At 37.2% G+C, this 25,616-nt stretch overlaps 1 protein-coding gene across 6 annotated transcripts in view; it reads right to left on the bottom strand.

Moving 5' to 3' along the window:
- Positions 1-25,616, bottom strand: part of IFT80 (intraflagellar transport 80) — a 138,116-nt gene that overhangs the window by 4,070 nt on the left and 108,430 nt on the right. For 2 of the 6 annotated variants that reach the window (XM_030928156.1, XM_010366709.2), the window contains 4 exons: positions 24,333-24,504; positions 22,657-22,746; positions 22,381-22,553; positions 13,420-13,543 (listed from right to left, as the gene is read on the bottom strand). In XM_030928156.1, coding sequence (XP_030784016.1) covers positions 13,420-13,543; positions 22,381-22,553; positions 22,657-22,746; positions 24,333-24,504 — 559 coding nt within the window. Of the gene's footprint in view, positions 1-7,514; positions 7,708-13,419; positions 13,544-14,695; positions 14,812-22,380; positions 22,554-22,656; positions 22,747-24,332; positions 24,505-25,616 lie in introns of those variants that run through there. The other 4 variants (XR_004056691.1, XR_004056692.1, XR_004056693.1 and 1 more) reach the window with 4 other exon arrangements.

Raw genomic sequence — 25,616 nt, 5'->3', positions numbered from 1 at the left:
GTTGAACTAGTTTACAATCCCACCAACAGTGTAAAAGTGTTCCTATTTCTCCACATCCTCTCCAACACCTGTTGTTTCCTGACTTTTTAATGATTGCCATTCTAACTGGTGTGAGATGGTATCTCATTGTGGTTTTGATTTGCATTTCTCTGATGGCCAGTGATGACGAGCATTTTTTCATGTGTCTGTTGCCTGTATGCATGTCTTCTTTTGAGAAATGTCTGTTCATATACTTTGTCCAATTTTTGATGGGGTTGTTTGCTTTTTTCTTGTAAATTTGTTTGAGTTCTTTGTAGGTTCTGGATATTAGCCCTTTGTCAGATGAGTAGATTGCAAACATTTTCTCTCATACTGTAGGTTGCCTGTTCACTCTGATGGTAGTTTCTTTTGCTGTGCAGAAGCTCTTTAGTTTAATTAGATCCCATTTGTCAATTTTGGCTTTTGTTGCTGTTGCTTTTGGTGTTTTAGACATGAAGTCCTCACCCATGCCTATGTCCTGAATGGTATTACCTAGCTTTTCTTCTAGGGTTTTTATAGTATTAGGTCTAACATTTAAGTCTCTAATCCATCTTGAATTAATTTTCATACAAGGAGTAAGGAAAGGATCCAGTTTCAGCTTTCTACTTATGGCTAGCCAATTTTCCCAGCACCATTTATTAAATAGGGAATCCTTTCCCCATTTCTTGTTTCTTTCAGGTTTGTCAAAGATCAGATGGCTGTAGATGTGTGGTATTATTTCTGCGGACTCTGTTCTATTCCATTGGTCTATATCTCTGTTTTGGTACCAGTACCATGCTGTTTTGGTTACTGTAGCCTTGTAGTATAGTTTGAAATCAGGTAGCGTGATGCCTCCAGCTTTGTTCTTTTGACTTAGGATTGTCTTGGCAATGTGGGCTCTTTTTTGGTTCCATATGAACTTTAAAGCAGTTTTTTCCAATTCTGTGAAGAAAGTCATTGGTAGCTTAATGGGGATGGCACTGAATCTATAAATTACCTTGGGCAGTATGGCCATTTTCACGATATTGAGTCTTCCTATCCATGAGCATGGTATGTTCTTCCATTTGTTTGTGTCCTCTTTTATTTCACTGAGCAGTGGTTTGTAGTTCTCCTTGAAGAGGTCTTTTACATCCCTTGTAAGTTGGATTCCTAGGTATTTTATTCTCTTTGAAGCAATTGTGAATGGAAGTTCATTCCTGGTTTGGCTCTCTGTTTGTCTGTTACTGGTGTATAAGAATGCTTGTGATTTTTGCACATTAATTTTGTATCCTGAGACTTTGCTGAAGTTGCTTATCAGCTTAAGGAGATTTTGGGCTGAGATGATGGGGTTTTCTAAATATACAATCATGTCATCTGCAAACAGGGACAATTTGACTTCTTTTCCTAACTGAATACCCTTTATTTCTTTCTCTTGCCTGATTGCCCTAGCCAGAACTTCCAACACTATGTTGAATAGGAGTGGTGAGAGAGGGCATCCCTGTATTGTGCCAGTTTTCAAAGGGAATGCTTCCAGTTTTTGCCCATTCAGTATGATATTAGCTGTGGGTTTGTCATAAATAGCTCTTATTATTTTGAGATACGTTCCATCAATACCGAATTTATTGAGAGTTTTTAGCATGAAGGGTTGTTGAATTTTGTCAAAGGCCTTTTCTGCATCTATTGAGACAATCATGTGGTTTTTGTCTTTGGTTCTGTTTATATGCTGGATTACGTTTATTGATTTGCATATGTCGAACCAGCCTTGCATCCCAGGGATGAAGCCCACTTGATCATGCTGGATAAGCTTTTTGATGTGCTGCTGGATTCAGTTTGCCAGTATTTTATTGAGGATTTTTGCATCGATGTTCATCAGGGATATTAGTCTAAAATTCTCTTTTTTTGTTGTGTCTCTGCCAGGCTTTGGTATCAGGATGATGTTGGCCTCATAAAATGAGTTAGGGAGGATTCTCTCTTTTTCTATTGATTGGAATAGTTTCAGAAGGAATTGTACCAGCTCCTCCTTGTACCTCTGGTAGAATTCAGCTGTGAATCCATCTGGTCCTGGACTTTTTTGGTTGGTAGGCTATTAATTATTGCCTCAATTTCAGAGCCTGCTATTGGTCTATTCAGGGATTCAACTTCTTCCTGGTTTAGTCTTGGGAGAGTGTAAGTGTCCAGGAAATTATCCATTTCTTCTAGATTTTCTAGTTTATTTGCATAGAAGGGTTTATAGTATTCTCTGATGGTAGTTTGTATTTCTGTGGGGTCGGTGGTGATATCCCCTTTATCATTTTTTTATTGCATCTATTTGATTCTTCCCTCTTTTCTTCTTTATTAGTCTTGCTAGCGGTCTATCAATTTTGTTGATCTTTTCAAAAAACCAACTCCGGGATTCATGGATTTTTGGGAGGGTTTTTTGTGTCTCTATCTCTTTCATTTCTGCTCTGATCTTAGTTATTTCTTGCCTTCTGCTAGGTTTTGAATGTGTTTGCTCTTGCTTCTCTAGTTCTTTTAATTGTGATGTTAGAGTGTCAATTTTAGATCTTTCCTGCTTTCTCTTGTGGGCATTTAGTGCTATAAATTTCCCTCTACACACTGCTTTAAATGTGTCCCAGAGATTCTGGTATGTTGTATCTTTGTTCTCATTGGTTTCAAAGAACATCTTTATTTCTGCCTTCATTTTGTTATGTACCCAGTAGTCATTCAGGAGTAGGTTGTTCAGTTTCCATGTATTTGAGTAGTTTTGACTGAGTTTCTTAGTCCTGAGTTCTAGTTTGATTGCACTGTGGTCTGAGAGACAGTTTGTTATAATTTCTGTTCTTGTACATTTGCTGAGGAGTGCTTTACTTCCAACTATGTGGTCAATTTTGGAATAAGTGTGATGTGGTGCTGAGTAGAATATATATTCTGTTGCTTTGGGGTGCAGAGTTCTGTAAATGTCTATTAGTTCCGCTTGGTGCAGAGTTGAGTTCAATTCCTGGATATCCTTGTTAACTTTCTGTCTCATTGATCTGTCTAATGTTGACACTGGGGTGTCAGGCTTAAGTAGGTAAACAAAGCCTCCAGGAAGCTCGAACTGGGTGGAGCCCACTGCAGCTAAAGGAGGCCTGCCTGTCTCTGTAGACTCCACCTCTGGGGATAGGGCACAGCTAAACAAACAAAAAAAAAGCAGCAGAAACCTCTGCAGACTCAAAGGACCCTGTCTGACAGCTTTGAAGAGAGCAGTGGATCTCCCAACACAGAGGTTGAGATCTGAGAACAGACAGACTGCCTACTCAAGTGGGTCCCTGACCCCTGAGTAGCCTAACTGGGAGACATCCCCCACTAGGGGCAGATCGACACCCCACACCTCACACGGCGGGGTACACCCCGAGACAAAACTTCCAAAGCAAGAATCAGACAGGTACACTCGCTGTTCAGCAATATTCTATCTTCTGCAGCCTCTGCTGCTGATACCCAGGCAAACAGGGTCTGGAGTGGACCTCAAGCAATCTCCAACAGACCTACAGCTGAGGGTCCTGACTGTTAGAAGGAAAACTAACAAACAGAAAGGACACCCACACCAAAACCCCATCAGTACGTCACCATCATCAAAGACCAAAGGCAGATAAAATCACAAAGATGGGGAAAAAGCAGGGCAGAAAAGCTGGAAATTCAAAAAATACGAGTGCATCTCCCCCTCCAAAGGAGCGCAGCTCATCGCCAGCAACGGATCAAAGCTGGATGGAGAATGACTTTGACGAGTTGAGAGAAGAAGGCTTCAGTCCATCAGACTTCTCAGAGCTAAAGGAGGAATTACATACTCAGCACAAAGAAACTAAAAATCTTGAAAAAAGAATGGAAGAATGGATAACTAGAATAATCAATGCAGAGAAGGCCATAAACGAACTGACAGAGATAAAAACCATGACACGAGAAATACGTGACAAATGCACAAGCTTCAGTAACCGACTCGATCAACTGGAAAAAAGAGTATCAGCGATTGAGGATCAAATGAATGAAATGAAGTGAGAAGAGAAGTCTAAAGAAAAAAGAGGAAAAAGAAATTAACAAAGCCTTCAAGAAGTATGGGATTATGTAAAAAGACCAAATCTACGTCTGATTGGGGTGCCTGAAAGTGACGGGGAAAATGGAACCAAGTTGGAAAACACTTCAGGATATCATCCAGGAGAACTTCCCCAACCTAGTGAGGCAGGCCAACATTCAAATTCAGGAAATACGGAGAATGCCACAAAGATACTCCTCGAGAAGAGCAACTCCAAGGCACATAATTGTCAGATTCACCAAAGTTGAAATGAAGGAAAAACTGTTAAAGGCAGCCAGAGAGAAAGGTCGAGTTACCCACAAAGGGAAACCCATCAGACTAACAGCAGATCTCTCGGCAGAAACTCTACAAGCCAGAAGAGAGTGGGGGCCAATATTCAACATTCTTAAAGAAAAGAATTTTCAACCCAGAATTTCATATCCAGCCAAACTAAGTTTTATAAGTGAAGGAGAAATAAAATCCTTTACAGACAAGCAAATGCTTAGAGATTTTGTCACCACCAGGCCTGCCTTACAAGAGACCCTGAAGGAAGTACTAAACATGGAAAGGAAAAACCAGTACCAGCCATTGCAAAAACATGCCAAAATGTAAAGACTATCGATGCTAGGAAGAAACTGCATCAACTAACGAGCAAAATAACCAGTTAATATCATAATGGCAGGATCAAGTTCACACATAACAATATTAACCTTAAATGTAAATGGACTAAATGGTCCAATTAAAAGACACAGACTGGCAAACTGGATGAAGAGTCAAGACCCATCAGTTTGCTGTATTCAGGAGACCCATCTCACACGTAGAGACACACATAGGCTCAAAATAAAGGGATGGAGGAAGATCTACCAAGCAAATGGAGAACAAAAAAAAGCAGGGGTTGCAATACTAGTCTCTGACAAAACAGACTTTAAACCATCAAAGATCAAAAGAGACAAAGAAGGCCATTACATAATGGTAAAGGGATCAATTCAACAGGAAGAGCCAACTGTCCAAAATATATATGCACCCAATACAGGAGCACCCAGATTCATAAAGCAAGTCCTTAGAGACTTACAAAGAGACTTAGACTCCCATACAATAATAATGGGAGGCTCACCTTTATTTAAAATAATAATGCTATATACTTATGTATAATATATAAAATAGATGGATTAATAAAAGAATTCCTCTTACTCATAAAAGAAAAATGTCTGTGCTAAGATGCAAGTGACAGCTCAATGAAAAGCCAACCAGATGTTAGATTATTTGAAAGACTCATTTTTTCAATCAGGGCAAAATCTGACATTTTTTTAAATGGCAAAGTACTCCTTTCTATGTCTAACAAAACACAGAGAAGATGAAACTGGATGAATGCTTTGGGTTTCTTCCAGCCTTAAATTTACTTACATATATTTCTCAAATCAATCACAATAAAAACTTACATTGATAGTATACTGAACAATTGTTGCTCTGTTGCAAGTAAATTGATGTTATCTGTATTATTTACTTGTTATACTACAAATGAGGGTGTCAGTGGATAGCTGTCCTACTGAAAATAAATGTTTCACTTTCACTTTGGCATTGACCCAGTTTTAAAAAGTGTTCTGCAGATAATTTAGTTCTAGGATTAGAATATTTTTAATAGCAGGTTTTAGATAAGAATGTTCTCTGATAGTTGACAAGTGATTTCTACACTAAAATCCATCTTTTGCTAGTATAGGGAGTGCCAGTATTATCTGGCACTCCTTATTCTACTCACTAGCCAATTCTTACTCAACTAGACACAATTTCAAAATCATACCAAAAGGCTCTTCATCCTCTAACACATTTCTCTTCCTCTCAGCTAAAGATCAGCTTTCTACTTTACAGAGAATATAGTGGCCATCAGGTATGAATTCACTTTATTTTCCTTCCTTGCATTCACGAACTTACCTGTATCTACACTCATCATTATCTTTCTCTTCCATCTCAGGTCAACCTCTTAACATATGTCCCTGATTCCATTTTCTCTGACTCCTCTAGGACATCTGACTTCAATTATTCCTCACACATTAAGTGTCCTTCTTTTCACTGGCTCACTCTCATCATCCTTGGCTCTCTATTCTGTCTTCTCCCTGCAAGCTACCATCCCTTACTCTTCTCATTCCTGACTCTCCTTCTCTTCCCAGTCCACTATAATTCTGATCCTGTGACACTTTAGGAACTTTGCACTAAGGCCACCATAGGCTGTTTTCAGTCCTTATATACCTTCTCTGTATGATTCAATTTTTCATTCAACAAATATTTAGTGCTTAGTATATATCAAGAATTGTCTGACGTACAAGGATTCACCAGTGAACAAAAAGGTAAAAATCACTGTCTTCATAGAGATATAATAAACAAAGACAGATAAAAATGGAAGAGGCAGATAATAAATAAAACAAAAAATATATCTAGTATGCCAGAAGCGGTAAAGATTTTGAAAATAGAGAAGGGAGATAATGAGCACCAGGAATAGAATAGGAGGTTGCAATGTCATCAGTTTACTTGACGGGAGGCCAAAGCAAGAGGATTGCTTGAGCCCAGGAGTTCGAGACCAGCCTGGGCAACATAGTGAGTCCCCGTCTATACAAAAAAAATTTAAAAATTAGCTGGGCTTGGTGGCATTCATCTTGAGTTGCATCAATGTAGAGGGCTCAGGTGGGAGGATTGCTTGAGTCTGGTATGTTGAGGCTGCAGTGAGCTGTCATTGTGCCACTGCACTCCAGCCTGGGCAACAAAGTGAGACCCTGTCTCAAAAAAAAAAAAAAAAAAAAAAAAGGGACTTGAAGGAGATGAGTGCATGAACCCATGTGTATATCTGGGGAAGGGCATGGTGATATGGAGAAGTACACGGACGGCCCTGGGATAAGAGCCTTCTCTGGATCTTGCTGACCACTGCTCTTTGAAAAATCTTTCAGACTGTATAATACCACTCTCTTCTGGCTTCTGCTCTCCTTTCTAAATGTGCTTCTTTCTTTCTTTCTCTTTTTTCCCCTACATTCTGCTCCCTAGACAATGTTGGAGAAGAAATATAATTTCTCCTCAATGCCTGTAAGTTTACTGATGGGACAGACCCCTGTAACAAAAGACAGATTAAAAAGAGAAAAACAAGCCAGTACAATAATATGTACAGTGTACATCACAGCAGGAAAAATCTCAATGAAAGGTAACTCAAAACAGCGTCTTGGAACTCTGGCTTACATAGCATTTTCAACAAAGAACAATAAATTTTAAAGATGTGACAAGACTGTTTTTAGAGAAGTGAAAGCAGTTTTAGGCTTCCAGAGACTGGAAATCACGGGAAAAAAATATATGGGAAGAAACTAATCAAGTGAAGTTTGTTCTATTTTTGAGACAGGGTCTTGCTCTGTCGCCCAGGCTGGTGTGCAGTGGCCCAAACATGGCTCATTGTAGCCTTGACTTCCTGCTGGGACCACAGGCATATGCTACCACACCTAGCTAATTTTTTAAATTTTTTGAAGAGACAAGGTCTCACTTTGTTACCCAGGCTTGTCCTGAACTCCTCGGCTTGGCTTACGTGATCCTCCTGCCTTGGTCTCCCAAAGTGCTGAGATTACAAGGGTGAGCTACCACGCCCAGCCATGCAGTAAGGTTTTTTGGTAGATTGCTCTGGAGTCGTCTCTGAGCTGACAAGAGTTGTCTCCAGTAAAGGAGAATTTATATTCTGTCTGTAGGAGGAAAAGGGGGAGAATAGAGCTCTTCTATTTGCTGCTGCTTAATTGTCTTTAGCTCAAAAATATACATCTCCAAGAGACATATTCTGGGGTGTCATATTTTGGTTTCCTTCAACAACCTCTTAACTGTTAATATTCACCAGCGTCCAACCAAAGCTTTCTCACACTTTCCCTAAGACATATCAATTCCTATAGCTTCAACTATACCTAGATGATCAAGGCAATAAAGTTAGTTTTCTAGCCCTTATTTCTCCCTTGTCAATATCCTTTTGTGTTCATATTTGTATTTCTAATTGCCTTCTAGACACCTCCTGCTGGACACCTAATAGACACTCTAAACCATACAAAATGGTATATTTTCATGTACTCAAACTCAAAGGTCCAAAATGTGTATATTCTTATGTATTCTTTAGATTAATGGCATTCCCATCTATCAGCTGCCCACACTAGAAATGTTGAAGTCATTCTCAAATGCCTTGTCTTACCTCACCACCTCTCCTCCCACCCCCAGCCACAACTGTTCTCTTAATTTTACTTCTAAAATTTTTCTTACATTAATTGTACCCTTTCCATTTCCTAGTGGGATTATTATAGTAACTTCCTAACTATTCTCCTAGTCACCACGCTCTCCTCTAAGCTATCTTTCACGTCTGACGTTATATTTCAAGTCATTCTCTTGATTACAAATCTCCAAGTCTTCTCATTGCCTTCATTACGAAGTCTATTATCTTAGCCTGGTACTAAGACCTTTCAATGTCTTTTCCCAACCAGTATTCCAACCACCCAGGGCCCAGAGCAGTCACTCGGGATTCTTCCTCATTCATTCAATAAATCATACATTTGCTCTTATTATCATCTCCTTCAACTGACTAGCAAAATCTTAAGATAATTTTGTAAAAACTATTGTTTCCATTTATTTTTAGGAATCTGGATTTTATTTTATTGATTATTTCTTTATTTTTATTTTATTATTATTATTTTTTGAGACGGAGTCTCACTCTGTCACCCATACTGGAGTGCAGTGGCATGATCTTGGCTCACTGCAACCTCCAAATCCCAGGTTCAAGCGATTCTCCTGCCTCAGCCTCCCAAGTAACCGGGACTACAGGTGCATGCTACCACACCCGCTAATTTTTTGTATTTTTAGTAGAGACAGGGTTTCACTGAGTTAGGATGGTCTCGATCTCCTGACCTCATGATCTGCCCACCTCAGCCTCCCAAAGTGCTGGGATTACAGGCGTCAGCCACCGTGTCCAGCCTATTTATTTTTAATAAAGACAAGGTCTCACTATATTGCCCAGGCTGGTCTTGAACTCCTGGGCTCAAGTGATCCTCCCACCTCAGCCTCCCAAACTGTTGGGATTACAGGCGTGAGCCACTATCCTGTGCACAGCCAGGAATCAGGATTTTATTTTTCGGTAGATGGAGTCTTGCTCTGTTGCCCAGGTTGGAGTGCAGTGGCATGACCTTGGCTCACTGAAACCTCTGCTTCCTGGGCTCAAGTGATTCTCCCACCTGTTTCCAGAGTAGCTGGAACTACAGGTGCATGCCACTATGCCCAGTTAATTTTATTTTTATTTTTATTTAATTAATTAATTAATTTACTTTTTGTAGAGACAAGATTTTGCCATGTCGCCCAGGCTGGTCTCCAAACTCTTAGACTCAACCAATCCTCCCACCTCAGCCTCCCAAAGTGTTGGGATTACAGGCATGAGACACTGTACCTGGCCAGAGATCAGCATTTTATTTTATTTTATTTTATTTTGAGGTGGAGTCTCACTCTGTGGCCCAGGCTGGAGTGCAGTGGTGCGACCTCAGCTAACTGCAACCTCTGCCTCCTGGGCTCAAGTGATTCTCCCACCTAAGCTTCCAGAGTAGCTGGAACTACAGGTGCACAACACCATGCCCAGCTAACTTTTTTTTTTTTTTTGGTAGAGACAGGGTTTTGCCATGTTGCCCAGGCTGGTCTCCAAACTCTTAGACTCAAGCAATCCTCCCATCTCGGCCTCCCAAAGTGCTGGGATTACGGGCGTGAGCCACTGTGCCTGGCTGAAACAGGATTTTAGAAGGGAAAAGGGATCATGTTATTTCCTTCCAATGGCTTCTCTTTATTTAATTTGCCCTATGAAATCCTAAAGTCAATCCCTCCATTGCTTTTACTCTTTCCTACTTCAAAGCCTTCCCTCTGCCTGGAACTTGTAATCTTCATCTCCCACCCAACCTCTACCCTGCAGTGAGCTTCTACTATTCATCCTCTAGGGCTGAGTTCAAATATCATGTGCTTTGCTAGAAAAGTCTCTGCTGATTGCCTCACTCTAGGTCAGGACCCCCATTCATAAAGTCTTAGAGCACCACATACATCTCCTTCAAGGCAATTACCACAACTGAAATGAACAATTACCTATATAACTGTCACCTCCATTTGAATATAAACTTCATAAAGCCAGGGCCAGTGTCTGTCACATTTACTATTATATCCCAAGCACTAAGGAGAAAACATTGTCTGCAGGAGGCACTCAATAAATACTGAATGAATAAAAGGTAAATAATTACCCAGCAAATCAGTAATCAGCCAACAACTCCTCACTATTAGCAATTCCTCCAAAGTTAAACCTGTAAAGCAGCTTTTCGGTAGTAGCTAAGCCTAAAGTGGTTTGTCCTAAGTAGAGTGTTGACTCAGATCTTCAAAATTCTAAACTTTCTGAAATCCTGCTCATGAGTTTGATTTCTTTCACTCTTTTTCTTTTTCCTAGCAAAATGTTTGAAGTATTTCCCAGATCTACTTTTCTTCCTGTGCAGAGTATATATTTAGTATAATAAATGTATACTTTGAGTAGATTTTATTTGCTAGATTTACAATTTGTCTTATAAATATTTACAGAACACTATTGTAGACCAAGTACAATGACTCTAAATATCAGGGTTCTTGGAAAACAGTACTCCTTGTAAGAATCCCAGATTGCCATATTTTAAATTAGAAATGGCCAAATAACATTTCAGGGCTCATAAACTAAGTGTCTATCAAACTTCTCACTTCTTCCCTTATGGTAGATTCCATTCATTTATAAATTTCCAGATGGCATGCATTGTGAGCCCACCAAAATCACCAGATATCTAGAATAAATTTCTCAATGTTATTTTTAAGTGATCCTTTTCTATTTAACTCTTAGTTCTGAAATAAAGGGTTTATATAATTGTAAGTCTGGCAAAGATAAATATGGATGTATATTATGACTAGATTATAGACCCAAATGAAACCAAAAGATCAGCAAGTAATACAGATATCCCCAAGAGCTATTTTCCTAGGGTTACATTTTATTTCACTGGTACGAAATTTTTAAGAAAAAAAATATTTTGCATCGTAAAATACTGCTTTATGATTTTTAGTTAACTCCAAATGATATTTATGAAGAAAAGTAGGAAACTAGAACATAGTACCCTATGGAGTCAAAGTAACCTACAAAGTCTCTGGATGAAAAAAACCCCTAAAATACCTAAGAAAGCCATGTTGTTCTGGTACTCTTATGATTAAAGTATCATATTTTGGTAATAGTTGAATATATGTATAATGAAAAAGATTATAAGGATGTTGAGAAGTTTTTGCTATCTAAAATATAATTTCCTTTATAGTAAGGACTTTCTTTTCTTTCTCTTCCCTCCTACCCTCCCTTCCTTCTTTCTCTCTCTCTCTTTTCTTTCATTCTGACAGGATCTCACTCTGTCACCTAGGCTGGAGTGCAGTGGCATGATCTCAACTCACTTCACCCTTGACCTCCCAGGCTCAGGTGATCCTCCTACCTCAGCCTCCCAAATAGCTGGGACTACAAGCATAAGCCACCATGTCCAGCTAATTTTTAAATTTTTTGTACAGGTGGGATCTCACTATGTTGCCTAAGTTGGTCTCAAACTCCTGGGCTCAAGTGATCCTACTGCCTCAGCCTCCCAAAGCGTTGGGATTATAGGCTTGAGCCATCACACCTGATCAGAACTATATTTCTTATGTTCTCAAAAGTATCAAATGTGAATATTGAAAAAATATTGATGACGATGAGGAGGAAAAAGCAGAGTAGTTTAATCTGTTTTAAAATTACACAATAAACAAGGTGGGTGCTTAGTTTTAATATATGGCCATATTTTCAAAACTGTGACACAAAGATCAGATCACCTGATCTTTGTGTCACAGTTCTTTGGGTTGCTTAGCACTGTTTTGGTGGTGGTTGCTGTCATGTACTATGAATCAGAGTGTAGCCCCAGAGATCCCAGGAACGCTGTGTTTGTCCTAATAGTACAGTATGCCCAGACTCCCAGGATTCACCTCAGTACTAAACAGGTTCAAAATGAAATCAAAAAAAGGTTTGTGGAGCTTCTATAAAACATATCTCCTTTCTACCATGAAACCTACAACTTGTAGCTCTCCTGGATCTAGATGTTGAAGTTGCACTGCTAAACTCTAAGAATGGTCTTAAAGGCCTCACTAACATGAAAATTGTTCTGAAGTGCAAAAATGTAGATCAAGACACTACATAGTATAAATACAGTAAGTAGATAATGTTGGCTTTAATAGAAATTGTGGGTGCCTTCTCTCTATCTTCTCTCCTCTTCCTGAGGCTCCTCTAACCTAGTCTGCCCCTAGGATCAATCAGAACATTCCATTTTATTCTATACTAAGAAGGTGTGTTCCCACATAATCTATTAGCTCCACAGAGACACAAGATGCTGTATCTGATTTTAACCCCTAACATAGTGTCTAAGCCAGAGTGAGACATCATAAATAATTTTTGAATAAATGAATGAATGAAAGGCTAAAGTGGTTCACAGAGCTGAAAAAAGGTCAGCCCTATCTTGTAATACAGCTCTTAGGAGTCAAGTCTCTTAGATCTATATGGTTAGTGACATGAGCTCTGTTTCTGCTGTCTGAGCCTAAAATAATCTCGGTAAGTGGCTACAATCAATTATGCTCTAGGCAATGGGGCAAACTCATTCTGGGTCTCCTTGTGGGCTGCTCTATACTGGAATGACTTCCTTCTTTTTATTTTTATTTATTTATTTAGAGGAAGGGTCTTACTATGTTGCCCAGGCTGGCCTTGAACTCTTGGGCTCAAACAATCCTCCTGCCTCAGCCTCCCAAGTAACTGAGACTACAGGCATGCACCACTGCATCCCAGAATGACTTTCTTCTAATTAGAGTAATAAAATCTGAGATGCTGGTAGGAGCCTGGGAGGCAAAGGCTGAGTCTTCTTTGGTTCTAGGTAGTGAAATCTACCTAGGCTAGGCACTTCTATGAGGTGCAACCTAGCTCTCTAAAACAAAGTGACCAACTATGCATTTTCTGGTCAGTGCCCTCTGTGCATACATATTTCCCCTGCAGCAGAAGAGGCAGCTGGTGGCAGGTAAAATTTAAGAGTTAGAAGCTTTTATTCCACCCATCTATATTATTTATCGAAAAACATCAAATAGCACCCAACCTTAGCACAAATGGAATATTATGACAGACTTGAGTTAATCAAAACATGCCTGCAAGATTCCAGAAAAAAATTTAGTACTATAATTACATAGTCAAAATAAAATGTCATAAGGCAAAAAGTAATTCTTTTAGAGGTTGAAAGATTCAAAATTTGAATCATTCACATTTTGTCTCATTAGGATGAATATGACATATACTTATAAAGCATATGTATTATTATACAAAATTGTGAAATACTTACACCTTCTGCATAATGCAAGTATCGTTTATTAGTTTCCTGTTTACCAAATGTCTCCAAAAACTTTTGACGGTAAGCAAGAACTGTATCAACATGTGTTTTGTATTTTACAGCCAATTCCAGTGCCCTATAATGAGAAATAAAACAGATTATTAACATTGTTTGTGTCAGACTCCATGAGTAGTAGAGTTCTGGAGTTGGGGGTGAGACAAATGGCTCTTCCCTCTGTTGATTCCACAATATGAAATGCCATTTTCTACCTCATCAATCTTGCAAATTCCTACTTATATACTTCAGGGACCAGATCAAACAAGGCCTCTTCTCCCTGACCAGCTCCACTTGTAGAAATAAATGACTATTATCTTATCTATGCTTCATACCATTTATATATATATATATATATATATATATATATATATATATATATATATATTATTACAGCATGCTTATAGTACAATTGTTATGAGTCTGTTTTCTCCACTAGGCAATACACTTCTTGAAGGGAGATATTTCTCTTTGGTTAGTACTACAGAGTACATATGTGGTAAATATTCATTGTAAATATTTTTGAGGCTGGGTACAGTGGTTCATGCCTGTAATCCCAGCACTTTGGGGGGCCAAGGTGGGTGGATCACTTGAGGCCAGGAGTTCAAGACGAGCCTGGCCAACATGGCGAAACCCTGTCTCTACTAGAAATACAAAAATTAGCTGGGCATGGTGGCACATGCCTGTAATCCCAGTTACTTGGGAGGCTGAGGCTGGAGAATCATATGAACCTGGGAGGTAGAAGTCACAGTGAGCTGAGATCATGCCACTGCACTCCAGCCTGGGTGACAGAGCGAGACTCCAAAAAAAAAAAAAAAAATTTTTTTGAAATCATCCTGTAATTCAAGTGAATGAACTTCCCCACAATGTAAGTGGTCCCATTATTTTGACCTTTTTCATAAGTCTATATAGAGTTTATAAAATTAAAAACTGGTATCTTTACATTATTACAATAGCAAATTAAAAATCTTATGAAAATAATAAATTGAGGCTAAGAAGTCTGACAAAATGCCTTTTGCCATCTGAGTCTCAGGAAAACTTGACAGTCATTTAAGTTTTATAATTCAATCGATATTTATGCAAGTTATTTTTAAAGTAATATTTTATTTAAATGGTAGATGAGAACTAAAGAAATTGCTGCTAAAAACAGTGGTATAAACTAAAGACATAAAATACATACACTGACGATAATTTGCAGGAAAACAAAAAGATTAATCTTCAGTTCTAGGCTTACTTTTACATGTGGGTTTTGGACAGCACCTCAGCCACAGCAATCCTGTGCATAACTCATATCAGTTGAGTCAGGAACAATCCAGGGGACGACAGTTCTCTTACACTGTTCACTGTCATCTTGTTTCAAAATAAGGTAACAGTCATCATAATAGTCAAAAGCACATTATTTCTCAAGTTCTCTTTCTTTCTAATGTGACATATGACTTCCGAATATTCCAGTCAGGATTTATCATAGCCAACTATTATAAATCTCTTGTTTTAGCAAAGCTGACTACTGATTACATTTTTTGCAACTAGACTCTTCAGTGGGAAAATCTGGTTCATTTTTAGCACGCTTTGGTTTGGCTTACTTTTTTTTTTTTTTTTTTTTTTTTGAGATGGAGTCTCATTCTGCCACCCAGGCTGGAGTGCAGTGGCATGATTTTGGCTCACTGCAACCTCTGTCGCCAGGGTTCAAGCAATTCTCCTGCCTCAGCCTCCCAAGTAGCTGGGAATACAGGCATCTGCCACCATACCAAATTAATATTTGTATTTTTAGTAGAGACGGGATTTCACCACGTTGGCCAGGCTGGTCTTGAACTCCTGACCTCAAGTGATCTACCTGCATTGGCCTCCCAAAGTGCTGGGATTACAGCCGTGAGCCACCATGCCTGGCTTGGTTTGCCTTACTATTGATCAAACTAAATAGTCACTTTAAAAAGTATTTTAGACACGGTGTATGTATTGATTGACAACTGATAGACTTTTGAGAGATATTAGACACTTAATATGAAAAAATTATGAGTGTAAGTTATATATAATACAAATGGTAATGCCAAAATTAGGCAAAATGATTTCTTATATATATATTGACATATTGTGAAATCCAAGGGTATTTGCTACCATCACACATTCTCACAAAGTTTCCTCATTCCTCTGTGACCTTAAGTCTTTCAGAAAAAACAAACAAACAAACAAACAAACAAACAAAAAACAGGTAGAAAAGAATGTAAAATTACTAGAATATAGAGGGGAAAAATGGAAGATAAAGAAGGCAAAAAGCAATTCACAGAGGCTCAAAAAAGGAGAAACGAAGTAAAGATGCTTCATTCAGTTCTGCTAACCCTCTCCCATTTAACCCCCCATGTACATCCCTAAGGCTCTGATTCCAGTGGTGTATGTGTGAGTGGAGACTGGTGAGCTACTTTTTTGTCACCTTAGGAGCTCCATCTCCCATTCTTTCTTTATGATTGTACATGATGAGGGAAGGAGATCTTGATTGTGCAAAACTGAAAGTATTCTCAGTGGGGAGTACATAAAAGCATCCATTCTGGGTTGGAGCTTTTCCAAAATTTTGAAAGACATACTATGGTGTGAAACATCAATACATTTAATTATGTAGAAAGATAAAATATGATGTCTAATCCTGCATTTAGATGCTAGGTCCTAAGAATTATCTATCATTGTCATTATTATTATTATTATAAAATATGTATCAATTGATTGAATAGCAATGGCTAAGGGTAAACATTCAAATGATATGTGCTATTTTAAATGTTCTCTAAAAGTACATACTGGGTAAAAAAATGTTTCTTCTCCACATTTAGGAGGGAACTTACTCCAAATTATATAAGGGTTTTGGGAACAGTATGTCTCTAGTTTTAAAATGGTTATTTGGCAACCAAACAAATGTGACATTAGATTCTAAGGCTGGAATAAATCCATGTATTTTAAATAGAAGGAAGTTATATAAAAAGATGTTATAACTTCAAAATATGATTTTGCATAACTTGAATGAAGCAAAATCACTTTGTATAACTGGTAGATTAGAAATTATTTTTATTAATATGCACATAAAGGATCATAAAGGATTAATATGCATATTTGGAGTTTCTAGTTTCTACCTCTCTCAACTTCAGTTTTTGAGAACAGACTACTACGAAATGTCCAAAGTGGATAGCAAACAGATAACTTGCTTACCTATAACTCTTCAAGAGCTGTACCTTATTAGGTTGCAGGCAATTTTCAAATTCAAATATGAAAGACAGAAACATAAACCAGCAAGACTATGCTTCTCAAGTGGAATATCACATATGAACAAAACAAAATCTGTTCCCTTCTAGAGGATTTAAACAAATATAGAAATTCAGGGATAGTAAAAACAATCTAATGTATTTAGCATCTAACAAGTTCTACCCTTCTGGAATGATAGAATATCACCATTTTGTAAGCTCAAATTAATACATTTGGGCAATGATCATCAATGGCTACTAACATCACAAAAAATACCATGAAAAACCACTATAGCCAGTCATCACAAAAACATATAACACTACTATAATGAAGTCTTATCAAAAAAAAAAAAAAAACCTAAATCTAATCAAGTTCCTATATTCAACAACCAATTTGCAACTAATTCAGGGGACAGAAGACTATGTTAAAGTATACCACAAAGATGCAATCTTTGTCCAAAGATCCAATAATGTCCACACTATGGTAAATTCTATAGGTCCAGTTTCTTCAATGGGAAAATTGCAAGAAAACACAAAAAAGAATAGGAGAAGCTGTAGATTAAAATAAATTTAAGAACATATCAACAAATCACAATGTGTGGATCTTTATTGGATTCTATTTCAAACAAACCATAAAACAAAACAAAGCACTTATGAGTGAAACAGAGAAATAAGAACACAGAATATAATTACTCTCAACTTTTTAGGGTATGACCACAATATTGTGGTTATGTTAAAAAAAAATTTAGAGATACATACTGAAATATTTACAGAAAAAATGAGATGACTGGGGTCCGCTTTAAAATAAATGGTAGGGTAAGGGCAGAAATTGTTCACAAACTGATCATTGTTGAGGTGAATGATGGGTACATTCAGATTCATTATACTATTCTCTCTACTTTTGTATGTGTTTGAAATTTTCCATAATGAACCATTTTTCTAAATTCCATCTTTTTTGTCCCTTCTGATCTCTATTGCTAAATTCTCTTCTTAAAGCACACCCTTAAATATTGGTATTCAGCAGATATCTGCTTGCTGCTCTCTTTTCTTAAGTTTTCGTGATTAACCTTAGCCATACTCATGGCCTCAACTACTGTCTGTAGGCTGATAATTCCTTTACTGGCTTTCCCTCAATGTCTAGGATCTCTCGTGAACATTAAACTTGTATATCCCACTCCCTACTGGGCCTTATGAACTGGATGAGGAAAGTCAATTAAAGATAAACAAATTTAAATTGTTACATAGCTTAACCATTACCTTATACTCCCTACAAAAAAATCTAGTACAGCTCTTTACTATACACATATTCAATGTGGGTCTTCCCTATACCTAAGATACGCAAACAAATTCAAGCCCTGTGCATAGGTTATATGTAAGTACTACGCCATCTTATATAAAGAACTTGAGCATTCCAGATTTTGGTATCCTGGGGGTCCTGGAACCAATCCTTACCCATCTCATGGATACCAAGGGATTACACTCAATTATCTGTTGAATGAATGAATGAATGAATGTGCAGTTGGAACAAATATTCCAAATTGTTTCAGAAATATCTGTAGAACTTAGAAATGAAAACAATATATAAGTTTCCTTAGAGTTTCTTAGCAGTTATAATTACTTTTGCTGAATATTTGCAGTCCCTTCTTATCCAATCTTGATATTTATGCTAAAAGCAATGGGAAACTATGAATTTCACCGAAGTGGGTTTCATCGAAGTGAATCAGAGGTCAAGAGTGATATGATCAGATTTCCATTGTGAAAAGATCACTATGACTGCAGAGTGAAGAATGGGTAGGAAAGAGACAGAGCAGATATAGGGAGATCAGTGATGACATTAAGCAGAAAAACTTGAATCAACTTACATAATAGTAGTGAAGTGGATGAGTGGATGAGTATTAGAGGTATTTGGGAGGGAAGTGGTTGATAATAGGGAGGGGGAAGGTGAGGAAAATGTCAAAAGTAACTTCTAGATTTCCAGCTTTGTACAGCTGAAAGAATGATAAGACAGATTAGTCTGGAAGAGGACCAGGTTTATGAGGGAATAAACATAAATTTGAGCTAAAAAATGTGAGATATCTAATGGAAATGTTAAGAGGCACTTGGATAACTGATTCTGGAAGCAAATATGAAGGCTAGACGAGAGATGCATATTTTGGAGTCTTAAGTGTATGGATAGTGTAGTGTATAAATAATGGTCAGAATCCAGGAACAATGCTCTGGGATCTTTATCATCTTATCAGGTAGACTCAGAGATCTCTACCAGCACCTGACCAACCCACTGGCTTACAGTTAGGTAAAAGCAAGAAACACAGGAAAAGGAGATATCAGGAGATAAGAGGAACGCAGGAGCACCCAGAATTCATTCTCTTTCCTCATTACATCTTCTTTGACCCTCTTCTTTTCCCTCTCCCTGAGATCTAATAATCTCAAGTCAAGGTCACTTATGAGAATTGGAAGGTGAAGGGGGGGCATGTGGGGAACAGGATATAAGGATAGCAGGGAAAGTGTGAGGTCTTAGCAAAAAATAAGTAAGACACATGATATAAGCCTTAAATGATTGGAGATTTTATAAGATAGAGAAGTAAAGATGAGGGCGGCAAAAATGACACCAACTCCACTCACACTGGATCCTAAGGAATGTAGAGTGGAGAAAATAAATTGACTCCATTTGAGAGGACTGGTAGAGAAGTGGTGTTCTCTTCTCTACCTTCTCTTCCAAATAAAGGTAGGTTTCATTTGGGTCAAGGAGGTACAAGAAATGTTCAGAAGGTTATATTATAGGCCATCAGAGGCAAATTTCCTCACTTTCTTCTGTGATACCTACTCACTCACTGCATGTATCTACACCCAATAAATGTTTGAAGAGGAGGAATGCTGCAAAATGATGAAGAGTATTGCATAGAGAGTAAGAGCATGAATATTAACTACCTACTATGTACAGATAATGTGAAATGTTTCTGCTCTTCAGGAAGCATATATCTGTAAGGGGAAAGACGATTTAATATCTGCAAAGATAAATAAAGAGATAAATAGTAATCCAGTAAAAGCAACATAAGCGTGGCCAGGCACAGTGGCTCATGCCTGTAATCCCAGTGCTTTGGGAGGCCAAGGCAGGCAGATCGCTTGAGGTCAGGAGTTTGAGACCAGCCTGGCCAACATGGTGAAAGCCCATCTCTACTACAAGTACAAAAATTAGCCTGTAATCCCAGCTACTTGGGTGGCTGAAGTAGGAGAATCACTTAAACCCAGGAGGCAGAAGTTGCAGTGAGCCGAGATTGCACCACCGCACCCCAGCTTGGGTGACAGAGCGAGACTCCATCTCAAAAAAAAACAAAACAACATATGCAATGGTACCAGCCATAGATAACTGATTGCTTGGTGATAAACTGAGCTCCTCTTTGATATTAGACAACTTGGGGGTTCAAATCCTAGATTTTGTGCTTATTTATAAGTAAACCTCAATCTCCTAAATTGTAAAACGGGGCTGGTAATATCTAAACTTCTGGAGTTGCTGAGATAACCTAACGACATGATATATACAAAGTGTCTAGCACAATTAATTCCTAGCACATCATAACCACTCAATAAGTGGAGGTCAGTGTGAAGAAGTACTATTTCAACCTCTGTATGTTCCCACGAAACATTAGTATGTGGGTCATTTTTGATTCTTTAGATGGAAGTCTTTTTGTAGAATAGATGTACTGAACCATATCAATCTAAAAGGAGGAATGCTGCAAAATGATTATTAATGGTCACCAAGCAGTTAATTATGTACTGCTGGTACCATTGTTTATATTGTTTTTACTGGATTACTGTTTCTCTCTCTAATTATTTATATTTGCAGATATTTATGTTTCCCCTTATAGATTATATGCTTCCTGAACAGCAGAAACATTTTACATTACCTTCACATAGTAGGTAGTTAATATTCATTCTATGTGCAATACTCTTCATCATTTTGACATTTGACTATTATTAATGACAATAAAATGGAATTCCTAATTAGGTTATAAGTTTTTAAGATAAAGACCATTATCTTAAATTTTTTTTATTAAATTGTACAGTATTCAGAATACTATAGCAAGAGCAGTGTCTATGATTTCAACATATTTTTTCAAAAACACTGATCAAAAGAATGCTATAAACACAATTCTTCTCCATTTCTCATAGAACTCTGTTAGCTTGGTAATGATACATACAATTTTCTATAAGTTATTTAACATAAAATTCTAAAAATATTCATACTCTCTAAACTAGTTACCTTAAACTTCATGAATTATGAATAAATTCAGGACAAAGACAATGGCCTATTTATTTATTTATTAATTTACATGGAGTCTCGGTCTGGTCTCACAGGTTGGAACTCCAGGTTCAAGCAATTCTCCTGCCTCAGCCTTCTGAGTAGCTGGGATTACAGGCATGTGCCACCGTGCCCGGCTGCTTTTTTTATATTTTTAGTAGAGATGGGGTTTCACCATATTGGCCAGGCTGGTCTCAAACTCCTGATCTTGTGATCTGCCTGCCTCAGCCTCCCAAAGTGTTGGGATTACAAGTGTGTAAGCCACTGCACCCTGCAGCCTATTTATTTTTATAGAATTAAAAACATCTTTCATGATCCTTTGTACAGCTAAACAATGACAATGAATTTGTGTTAATAAAAGACAAAAACAGAGTAGCTAAATTATATGAATAATATAGATCATTAGGCATAAATTAAATAAGGACACTACAGTATGTCAATCATAAAATTAACCATTTGCCATTTTTGTTACTTTTAAAGACAGAGATAAAATATCTATAGAAATTCTAGTCTAAGGAAGTTTAAGTAAAGGGCCTTGTAATTGACAGATACAGGGGTTGTTTTTCACCCAGGCAGAAACAAAGATCATGAAAGACATTTCAAACCTGGAAAAATATGTCAATTCCATAATATAGTAACTTCAGGAGTATATAAAAACTATAGTTTTGTTCACTGGGAGACATGTACCTGAGAGAATGAGTAGGAGGAACCTCTTATGTCACAGAGAAGAGCAGCATGCCACTTTGCCTCAGAAAGCAATCTGTCTGACAGCCGAACGCAAGGAATCACCAATCCTTTCCTCTTTCTTCCCTAGCACTACACATCTCTCTTGGTTCTTCTTTTTTCTGCCTGTCTGGCTGCTTTATGGAATAACATTTGGTGTCTTTCTTTTCTTTCATCCATCTCATAATGTAGTGGATGTCTTTTCATTCCACACATTCCCCAGACAATTGCATCCATTTCTCTGGCTTCAACTACTATCCATTTGCTAATGACTCCTAAATCTAAACCTCTAGCTCAGATCTTTCTTATGAGCTCCAGGTCCATTTAATCAACAATTGTATCTCTTTGCGAGCATTTCAAATTCAACTTGGCTAAAATGAAACTATCTTCTCTACCAAATCTGCAAATGGTATGGTGTCATGATCTTTCCAGTTACTAAAACCAAAAATTTAGGAAACATCCTAGCCTCTCCTTCTTCACACCCCAACTTTTAATCAGTCAAAAAGTTCAGAGAAGAAATAAATTGCAAACTATTCACAAATATAAATATGAATAAATTCTGTGGTATTCAGAAACTAAAATATAGTGGAAAATGTAATTTACTAAGTGGTAGATGGAAAAATACATTAAGGTCAAACAGATTTTGGAATTGATGGAAAGCATTCTTATTACCTTTCCCAGTTGTAGAGATTAATATTGATCTGGATCGCTTGATAAACAAGGCCAGCCTGAAGAAGTACTATTTCAGCCTCCTGTATGTTCCCACTAAAAAGTAGTATGTGGGCCATTTTTGATTCTTTAGATGGAAGACTTTTTATAGAATTGATGTACTGAACCTTATCAATCTAAAAAAAGAAAAGAAAAATATTGAAGTAGATAATAACAGAAATATAACAAATTATGCTAAGAAAAAGCACACGTACATATATGTAAACATTAATTACTCACTTCACCAATTGCTGCATAGGCTATTTCTGCAGTAGTCATATCTCGATTAGCAACTGCCATAGCAGCTAGACAAGCCCACATGGTTTGCTCCTAAAGTGAAGTATGAGAACAATTATCTTAACTATGTGACTGAACTGCCTTAAAATAAGCAGTGATTTAAATACTGATACCAAAATGATATTTTAATTTAAAAAATAAAAATTACTGAGCATGGCATTGAAAAAAACTAATAATGTGGAAATTTCATTGTGGCCATTTTGTTAAAATATATTAATACACAGAAAACTTTTGAAAGAAATTTTCTGAAATTTTCAATTTTGAGTTATTAAGGATTTATTTCTGAATTTAAAATAATAACTCAAGGTTATAAACCTTCCAGTCTTTTTGATGAGGTGTCAAATAATGTAATTTATAGGGAACCAAAGAAATAGTGAAGTTATCAGACAATGATATTATGGCAGATTGCTACTGATATACCAGTTAAGAAGAAATTATTTAGGCAGATAGTGAGGGTATAGAAGTCCTTCACGATAAGGTTTTCCTTTTAATGAAAAGCAGGTCCCAAATCATTTTCTTTTCTAACAAAGAGCAGCCTGTAAAATAGAGCTGCAGACACAAACAAGCAAACTGGAAGCTTACATGAGTGAATGCCAGTAGTTTTGCCCATAGCAATATACTACCTGGGACTAGGCATGTTCAAAACGGCAGCTCCATCTTCTCTTTTTGCCAGCCATATGTACAGTAAGGAGTAGGCAAGATGGCACTGGCCAAGTGCAAAGTCTATTTGCATAATAAGATTAGGGTGGGGCGACCAGCCTTCCCTGTGCTATGTAAATGTCACACCTGGTCAAACCAATCTGTGAGCACTGTGTAAATCAGACACAGCCTCCTCAAGCCTGCCTATGAAATCTGCTGCAGTCCGCTACTTTTCCGTTTTTGGATGCCTCTCTCTGGCAAGGAGCTGCTCTCCTCTCTCCTTTCTTCTGCCTATTACACTTTCCACTCCTTAACCTACCCACATGTGTCCGTCCTTAATTTTCTTGGTGTGAGATGACAAACTCTGGGTATTCACCCCAGACAATGATGCTAGTCACCAACAACAACCCATTGTTTAAAAAAAGCATCTAAAAGTTATTTCACAAAAGTGTATTCTAAGGAATGTTCACTGATATTCAATTAAAAAGGTCTATGGTCAAACATGTTGGAAAAATACTAGATTCAACCAAGTTGGAAAAAGGCTGATCGAAAGCAGAGATTCTTAACCTTAGCTGTACAAAACAATCATCTGAGGAAATTAAAAAATATGGCTGGGCCTCAATCGAGATGTAATGAATTAGAATCTCTATGGGAATAGAACTTGGGAATCTGACTTTCAAAGAAGTTCCACAGAAGATTTTTATATGTGCTGTATATATACTGTTCCATGTTCTATATACATGTATATAGTGTTCCATATACTGTATGGAAAAACAGTTTAAATTTTATAGCTTCTTCAGAGAATAAATCACACAGCAACATGTATTCCTCTGTATTGCTCATGTCTTTACTTATAAAACAAAAGACATGATCTTATTCACAATTTTTCCAGCCTGTAAGCCTATTATCATTGCTCATTTTGCACAAAGGTAAACTACTATGAAATATATATACAACTATGAATCTAAAATGTAAATTACCTTAACAAAGCGACAAAGTCTTACAGCATCTTCCCATTTTGAACTGCTTACATATTCATGGAGAATAGCAGGATATGGTGATATGTTGATGTGAACCAGGGAGCCATCAGCTCTTCTAATAGTTACTTGATTTCCAACAAAACTCACAATATGGGGATTTTTGCTAAATTCACTGTTGGAAAAAAAAAAAAAGCAAAGTACAATTTAAAGTTGCATTCTGAGCAAAATTTTTCATGTATATTAAATCTGGGGAGTGGACTATGAAATATACAGGGAGTCTCCAATCTCCAAAAGGCACACCCCCAAAAGTTAACTCCAGGGAGAATGTATATATTCAAAAAAACTTAGATGTATTTATTTGAATACATACATTCTCCCTGGAATTAACTTTGAATACAAACATTTGAATATAACTTGCTATATAAAGTAGCAAAAATTATTACATATTTGAGAGCTATTCCTAAGAGGATTTGAAATCATCTTTTTTTTTCTGAGGCTTAAGATAAATCACAACAATAATTTATATAGCTTTAGCTTTTAAAAGTATTAAAGGGTAAACCAATAAAAAGTAAACTACATTCCAAAACTATTTTCTCAGAATAAAAAGAGGTGAGCCAGGCACAGTGACTCACACCTACAGCCTTAACTACTTGGGAAGATCACTTAAGCCCAGGCTGCAGTGAGCCATGATTACACCACTGCATTCCAGCTTTGGCAACAGAGTGTGATCTTAACTCTAAAAATAAATAAATAAAAAGAGATAACCTTTAAATAAAGTGACTAACTTCTTTTCATTAGTTCAAATACTTTTAAAAACGCACTATTTTATTTTGATGCTTCTCTGGTTTTGTTAAGGGTTTGAATCTGAATACTAAAAATGAACTCAAAACAGATTTGGAAACTAAGCTAAGGTCTAGAATTAAGAAGCCTTTGTATTCCTATTTTGTCAAGAATAAGAGATCTCCTTGCTATTTCCTAGAGAATTTAGGAATATAAATGCTTTGATTTTCTGAAGCATATAAATTTTAACAAATTTCAGTAACTTTGGTCCTTTCCTACTTTTAATATCAACCAAAAATTCAATTCTAGAGACATTTACATTCTTGAAAGTATTAAAGTCAATGATAATCTGTGACAGAGTTGGCTAGTTGTCACAAGGTTGTGCATCCTGAAAAATCTTAAGAGTGACTAGACTAAAATCACTTGATCACACTGAGAAAACTACCTGAGCTACCATTACATAATATTAAGCTTGAAAATTATATTCATATAAGGGACAAATAA

The sequence above is a fragment of the Rhinopithecus roxellana genome, chromosome 1 (genome assembly GCF_007565055.1).
Source record: "Rhinopithecus roxellana isolate Shanxi Qingling chromosome 1, ASM756505v1, whole genome shotgun sequence".
NCBI lineage: Eukaryota > Metazoa > Chordata > Mammalia > Primates > Cercopithecidae > Rhinopithecus > Rhinopithecus roxellana.
Note: the sequence above shows the minus strand (reverse complement) of the source record. Positions and strands in the feature narration are given on the sequence as shown.